Source organism: Colossoma macropomum, unplaced genomic scaffold, assembly GCF_904425465.1.
Source record: "Colossoma macropomum unplaced genomic scaffold, Colossoma_macropomum, whole genome shotgun sequence".
Lineage (NCBI taxonomy): Eukaryota > Metazoa > Chordata > Actinopteri > Characiformes > Serrasalmidae > Colossoma > Colossoma macropomum.
In genome coordinates, this window is record NW_023494807.1 from 1,431,344 (window position 1) to 1,439,083 (window position 7,740).

At 42.0% G+C, this 7,740-nt stretch overlaps 1 protein-coding gene across 1 annotated transcript in view; it reads right to left on the bottom strand.

The window, feature by feature from the left end:
* The window catches only part of LOC118796748 (potassium voltage-gated channel, Shab-related subfamily, member 2), a 47,911-nt gene extending 42,013 nt beyond the window's left edge, over positions 1-5,898 (bottom strand). The window contains exons 1-2 of the mRNA XM_036555842.1: positions 5,815-5,898; positions 1,704-2,413 (exon numbers count right to left, since the gene is read on the bottom strand). Of these exons, the coding sequence (XP_036411735.1) occupies positions 1,704-2,279 (576 nt within the window). The 5' untranslated portion in view covers positions 2,280-2,413; positions 5,815-5,898. The remainder of the gene's footprint in view (positions 1-1,703; positions 2,414-5,814) is intronic.
* Positions 5,899-7,740: the final 1,842 nt, after the last annotated feature.

The window sequence follows — 7,740 nt, forward strand, 5'->3', positions numbered from 1 at the left end:
TCAGTAGGGCCAGATCTAGAATCCGCTGGACGAAACACACACCCCAAAAACAACCATGTAACTCAAACACACAGGCCAAATGTACACGCAGCCTAAATGTAAACACCAGGATTGGGTTGTGTCTCTGGTCAGTGGACTGTGTATGTCTGGGCCATTTGGTGGTGTGTTCGGAGTGTGTGTTTAGGCCATGTTAGGCCAGGGATCGAATCATGTGTTTATGGGTGGGTATGGGTGGGCTTGTTTGGGCCATTGTGTCTGTACATCTTTGGGCCAAGTGTTTGTACTGCATATGAATTTATGCCTAGTATTTGGGTATTTTGGTTGTGTGTTTAGGTTATGTTAGGCCAGGGGTCGGATCATGCATGTGTTAGTGGGTATAGGCGAGTGTGTTTGGACTATGTGCATAGACTGTGTGCGGTTGGGTAATCCACTGAATTTACTTGGTTCAAATGTGTACAAAATAATATAAACTCTCCACATTAAAAATTAGTTGCAGGCAAAATTTCTTCTCTAAAACTTACGTTCCCCTGCCTTCATATCAGTGCCAGCGCTGTCAGGTCAGGATTTCGAGATGGACATTTTAGCGCACTCTTAGCCCATTTCAGCCAGAGCTTGTATGAGCTTTTTAACATTTCACATGCTGCTCCAAACTCAAAACTGGAGTTTAGGTTTTTGTTGATTTTTGCTGGTCATCCTGGAATACCGGAGTGTCAATCATGTGTTCTGCCTGGACGTGAAGTTAGTCGAAGAATGGGTTAAAATGAGCATGAACTTATTCTCATTAAGGATGCTTAACCAAATATTAAAGAGGAAATGATGCATGCGACTAATTCTTTGTCCAGGGACACGGGGGAGGGCTGTCTCAGCCTCTGTATCTCAGTGGCTGTTTGTGCTATGCCTTTTCAACGTCTATATAAGGTACCCATATTCGTCCGTTATAAATAGCAATGGCGTTGAAATCTATTGCTTACTCACAAAACAAGCAAGACTGTGTCAAATACCAAAAGTTCCTTTTCCTTTACCCTCACTATGAGGGTAAGATGTAACAGTAGTACAAAAAAGTACATTTGTAAAGGACATATTTCCCCATTACTTAATTCAGAGAAGGAAATGAACAAGAAAAAACAATGATATTGAACATATTAGTCTGTGCCAAAACTCACAACACTGTTTAGGCATGTATGTGGGTTAGTTTAAGAGATAAGGAAGCTGCAGATGAGGTTGGACAAGGTCAAAGTTTACCTTGCTTGACTGGGTTCATTAGGAAATGTCAGTGGTCAATTTGACCAGGGGCGACCAAACTTTTGCATATAACTATATAATCCAGATGTGAAATTTGAGTTTCAAATCAGATTTTTGTTATATAAATACATAACTGTTTCTCATAAAGCCTTCTACTGTCAGCTCAGGAGTTGGGTGGGTGTGCACAGTGGTAGCTTATTTCTGATGGTGAAACTGGGGGGTGATACGACCCTCCCTGGTCTTCCTTACATGTAAATTCAATCCATTACTTTTTTCCAGTGTGAGTTTGGACCATGTTTAGGCCAGGGGTCAGACTGTGTGGTTTTGCAGTGTATATGGCTGGTAGGTAGGTGTGTTTGGGTTAAATATAAGGACTATTTGTTTGGGCCATACATTTGGACTATGTGTATTTGGGCTGTGTATTTAGGCATATATTTGGGCCACGTATGTGTTTGTTGTACCTTTGCAGCCACAGAAGAGCTGGGCTTCTCCAGCAGGTCCCACAGTTTCTGCCTCTTGTCAGGGCAGCAGCCCGTGTCCACCTCGTCCCCTTCTTTCTCCCGCAGTGTCTCGGCCTCGCGCCTCAGCTCCTCATTCATCTGCTCCTTCTTCTGGTGGTAGCGCGCCTGGCAGCAGGACTCCAGGTAGATCTCGTCGATGCCCCAGTAGTCGAGCTCCTGGCCGAAGGACAGCGCGCACATCTCCTCCATCATGTGCAGCTTGCCCGTCCGGTAAAAGTTCAAGATGGAGGAGAAGGCGCCCGGGTGCCGGTCGAAGAAATATTCGTTGTCATTCAGGCTGTAGTCGTCGCAGATTTCCATTAAGGTGTCGTGGGTGTTGCAGTCTCTCAGCTTGCCGAGCCGTGTGCGCGGGAGGCGGTCCAGAGTCCGCCACAGAACCTCGTGGACCAGCCCACCTACGTTGATCCGGACCCTCCTGGAACGGGCCTTGGTCCGGATGATGTCGATGGGCTCGGGCGGAAGGGAGCCCTGCGGCCGGGACACCTTCTGAGCCCCGAAGGTCGCTCTCTCAGCCATGATGATGGCCGCTATAACAAAGGTTGCGCTGGTCAAGGAAGTTGTGCTAGTCAACGAACAGGACCGATACTGAAAGAAAGGTCCAGTGATGAGGCTAACTACTGTGAATCCACTTCAGACAAGTCCCTCCATACCTGCAAAGAGGGAAAGAAGAGAGATTTACAGGTAACCACATATTCATACTGAAAAAAGCATGCACTGGATTTACTTGATTTAAATGCGCTCATCGTTACCACAGGAATAAAATATGTTACATCCATACAATTATGACCAAACGCCATGAAAATGAACCACAGGTACACAATATGAGGCTTCAAGATTTCTACAGTGCTGTATAATAAATTTTAGAATACTTTCTCCTCTGGAGTACCGTCTTATAGAAATCTCTAACCTGTCTGTAACTATAGTAACTGTCCTACTTTAAGAATTGTCTATAGTAAACTAGTAAATGTCCCACTTTAAGGAGTGTCTGACTGTTGAAATACCCTAAAAAATCCTGTAGTGTTACTAGTTACTAGTTCTTTTTCATAAGGAAAGCAAGTAAACTGTGTTGATGTATTTTATTCATGTGGACATCTAAATCAGTTCAATTCAATGCATCACTTTTTTCAGTGCAGATAAGTCACATGAATTGACAGACAATGCACATTAAACTCGTCTAGCAGTCAAGACATCTAAGCAATTTAACAGAACACAATGAGTATTCTGACCTGAATGAGTAAATATCTCTCAAAAATGAATCAGATTTTCTCAGCAATGAATAATTGATGTTCTAGAATGATGAAGTGACCTAAAACACGTATCTATACTAGTCAGTGTCTCAATACAGAATGAAAGAAAAAGAAAAAAAATCAAAAATGATGAAAAATGTCAAATAATCAGCAGCACCAGTGTTACTGAAATACATGGAACGCCTGTGGGTTAATAAAACCTTTGGGTTAGTCCAGCGCTTAAACGGATATATACTGGGGAAAAATCCGAACATAAGTGTTTAAAAAGTGGAAATTTAATGTTATACATGTGCATTTTTTACTATTGTGATTTCATTCAGGGTTAAAGTGAATGATGACTGAGTGTTGTTGTTTTTCTTTCTAGGTCTACATGAATGATAAAGTGAAAAGAAACACGTCTTCAACGTGGTGGAATATCCATGGCACCGGAGTGACCTTAACAGCTTGTCTGGTAATGAGTGAAGGATTACATAAGCGTCCTTCTACTTAACACTAAATACCTCTCCAAAAAAGTTGCAAGTTATAATCTCCCTACAGGAGTCGTGAAAACAATATTGAAAATAAAAAATATATCTACAGGTTCCTGTACGGAGCATTCAGGTAAAACCTTCAATTGGTATAGAACCTTAACATTACGTGGAGATTCTTTAAGGTTCTTCTCCTCATTCACAAACTGATCAATCCACTAAAAGGTTCCTTAGGGAGCCTAGAATGGTTGTTCAGTGGTACCTTTTTTTGACACCTTTATTTCTTTAGAGTGCAGCGTTGTCCCAGGCGTGTAACAGGTGCACGCAGGACTTTGAGCGTGTGAAGGTCCGACAGGCTACAACGTCCGAAGGGAAGGAGACCGTAATGCGATTGGGCGTTTAAAACCGTCTTGATCACAAATCCCTGCAGGACTATTTAACGGGTTGCTATTTCCTGCACTTAAAAGACTTGGAAAGAGCCGGGCTATTTTAAAACCCCCCAACCAGAGAGGGAACTTATTTAGGCCAGTGTTTGGTAATAAAGCTATTGAGGAGAAGTCGAGCGGCTCCTTTTGCACTGCGAGCAGTTTGCCCTGAGTTAATACCCTGCCACATCCAATACGTCAGGAGCTCTGCTCTTTATCCCTGCAAGGTTGGAGTGTCCTGTTACTTCTGAAGCCCAGCTGGGGTGCACAATCTGCTCTTGTTTTAGAGCCCAGAGGTCTGAAAGGTCTAACCCAGGGCTGCCCAAAGTGTGGACCGAGGGTAAATGCTGGACCTTGAGGATGTTTGATTTGGCCCACCAGAGGACCCTAACATCATTCCTCACCCAGAAGAAACATATTTTCATACAATGTACAACTTATTAAACAGTTATTTTCCTTCTAAATGTTTCTCTTATGTATTTTAGTATAAAAATACATTCTTTACTCAATTTGACCTCCTTTATTTGCACATTGTTTTGTTTTTTTTGGCCCTTGGTCCACCACAAATCTTACACTATGGCAAAAAAGACAAAGTTTAAGCACCCATGATTCCAGCCTAAACCAAGACTCCAAAGAATAGCACTATTTAGCTATTTTTTAGGGCATAACTGTCCTTTTAAGGGGATTGTTGTTGTAGAGAAACCAGAAATGTTCACAGCAATTCTGCGAGTAACCAGACGTCTGAAGAGTTCATCGCCTGCAAAAACTCCCTCGCAGAGAGTTATCACTAAAGAAAATGGTTCTGTATACACTACTAATGTCTGAGACGGTTGTGTTACGACTGTTTTGTGACAGTTTTTCAGCTTAAAACGTGTTTTTTAAAATACATTTGTGGTGGAGAGATACATGCAGAGCAATACGAGGCAAAATAGTCCCCAGTAAATTTAAAACTGTTAAAAATAAAATGTTTTTTTTTCCTGATTTACCTCACCAGCATCATTAACACATCCTAATACTCAGAGGACTCACACTTGTCCAATAGTCAAGACATCTAAGCAATTTAAGAGAACACATCGAGTATTCTGCCCTAAATTAGTAAACAGTTTGCAAAAACTAATCAGATTTTCTCAGCCATGAATAACTGATGTTCTAGATAACCTCTGTAATGCCCACAGAAGGATGAAGTGACCTTAAATACATTCATCCTTACTAGTCAGCGTCTCAGTCCAGAATGTGGTCATGAATGAGTAAAAAAAAGCCTCAAAAATAAAGACAAATTTCTAAAAATGGACAAAAGTGATGTTCTGAAAGAGCAGCAGGGTGTTATTGAAATAAATGTGAAATAAGGCTTTTCACTGGACTCTGGGGGGTTAATAATGCCTTGTTAGGGGGGGGGGGCTTAGTCCAGCGCTAAAAACGACATGTACTGAGAAAATATTAAAACATAATTGTGAAAAATTAGATGGTGCGCGTTCATTTTCTCAACTGTAACTTCATTGAGGGTCAAAGGTTCACTGGTGGTTTTCCATGGAAAATAAAAAAATATATCTGCACTGTAAACACTGCGTTTCCCGGTTTTGCTGTCATCACCGCTGTAAACACATCCAGATCAGTGAGTTTCTCTACAGCGAAGCATTTCGAGCCAAACCACTCTGACTTTGTTGGCAGAGGTTTTGCAAAACTGGTGGAATTCCCCTTTAAGGCTGATAAGCGTGGGGCTTTCAGGGAGCCATCCGGTGCCCCGACAGAAGCTCACGAGACGTAAAACGAGATGTAAACTTCGTTACCAGACTGTCCGACACTGTTTCAGAGACTTCCAGTGAGGACGATGGAGCCTTCATTAGGACTGCAGCACAACATGAAAGAAAGGAAACGGGAAAACGGGAAAACGAGGGTTGTACTGAGGTCTTACCTTCTCTAGTTGCCCACTTTGTCCATAGCTCCGCTGCTGGGGGGGATACGGAGAGCTCACGGCTGTAACTGAGCCTCCATGAGAGGAGAGGGAGAGAGAGAGAGAGGAGAAGCCCGGTCGCTCCTCTTCATTCTGCACGCGCTCGATAAAGCCACGATGTGAGCACGTGGGTTCAGGCGGAGAAGACAAAGAGACGGAGTCGATTATTTTCGCCCTCCAGCCATGATGATGATTTAGAAAATGAATTTAAAAAAAAAATCTAAAGGCAGCCCCGGGTGAAATGTCCCACTCAGCCCTGCGGGCTTTTCTGCTCACACTGAACAGCGATAGTCCCCCCTCTGGCTGCAGCACAGCCGTGGGCGAAGCCTAATTGGATTGGGCTGGACATCACTAAGGATAGCAGCGACTGTTTCCGTCCCGTACAGGAGTCAGAGAACGGCCAGCTGGGAGTTTGAGAGACCAAAGGCAGAGACAGAGATAGACAGCAGCTTTAGGGGAATGGCTTCGAGTTTTCAACTGAAAAAGTGATACGATTCAAATTTACACATCATTTGCATATGAATATAATAGAGGCAGTTCCAGCCAATCATATCGTTTTGTATGCAGTTAATGAAAGAGGGATGAAAAAGAGGTTTGATGAGGAAATGAGTTTAGTTACGGAATAGCAGACAGGCCATGAGCTGTGGCTATAATTTTCTGGATTGTTATCTTGAGACCACGACTTAATTGTGTTGTGATCTCGAGATAACAATTTTATTATCTCGAGATCACAAGATAATAATTACGCCGTTAATAATGAACAACTTTGTTATCTTGAGATCACAAGACAGTTAAGTTGTTGTCTTGAGATCATGAGTGTGTGTATTTTGAGATCAGAAGATAATTAAGTCATGATCTCGAGATAACAAATTGCTGGTGACGTCTTGCATGAATAAAAATAATGCGTGGCCACGAGTAAGCTGTGATCTCGTTCCCACGCCTTACTAAGTCATGGCTACGACTTAATCATCTCATTCCCACGCCTTACTAAGTTGTGGCCACGCATTAGGATCTTGTTCTCCCATGTTAATAAGGTGTGGCCACGCATTAATTTTATTTACACGGGATGTCATCATCAAGGCTCCGTAGGAAGTTGTTATCTTGAGATCATGAGTGTGTGTGTGTGTGTGTGTGTGTGTGTATTTTGAGATCAGAGGATAATTAAGTCATGATCTCTAGATAACAAATTTGTTATCTTAAGATCACAACAGAAGTTTACGGAGCCCCACTGGTGACGTCTTGCATAAATAAAAATAATACATGGCCACAACTTAGTAAAGCATGGGAATGAGATCCTAATGCGTGGCCACGACTTAGTAAGCCGTGATCTCGTTCCCACGCCTTACTTAGTTATGGCCATGACTTAATCATCTCATTCCCAAGCCTTACTAAGTCATGGCCACGCATTAGGATCTCGTTCCCACGTGTTAATAAGGTGTGGCCACACATTATTTTTATTTACACAGGATGTCATCATCAAGGCTCCATAGGAAGTTGTTATCTTGAGATCACAACTTTGTTGTCCTAAGATCACAAGACATTTGTTATCTTGAGATCACGACTTTGTTATCTTGTCATGTCAAGATGACAACTTTTGTTATTTTGAGATCACAAGATCAGGATCACATGATAATATTTTGTTATCTTGAGATCACAAGATAGTTAAGCCGTGATCTCAAAATAAATCCAGAATTATAAATTATAACTACCTCATGACCTCTTTGGACGTCTGTAGTTTAATAAATGCTAAGGCAAGAAAAATAACTGGACACTCTTAAAAAGATGGTCTTTCAAGGGTTATTTAGTAAAGGCAGTGGTTCTACTTCAGATTGATGGAGAATGTGTTGGTTATTTATTTGGTTCTATGTAGAACCCTTTTTGAAAATG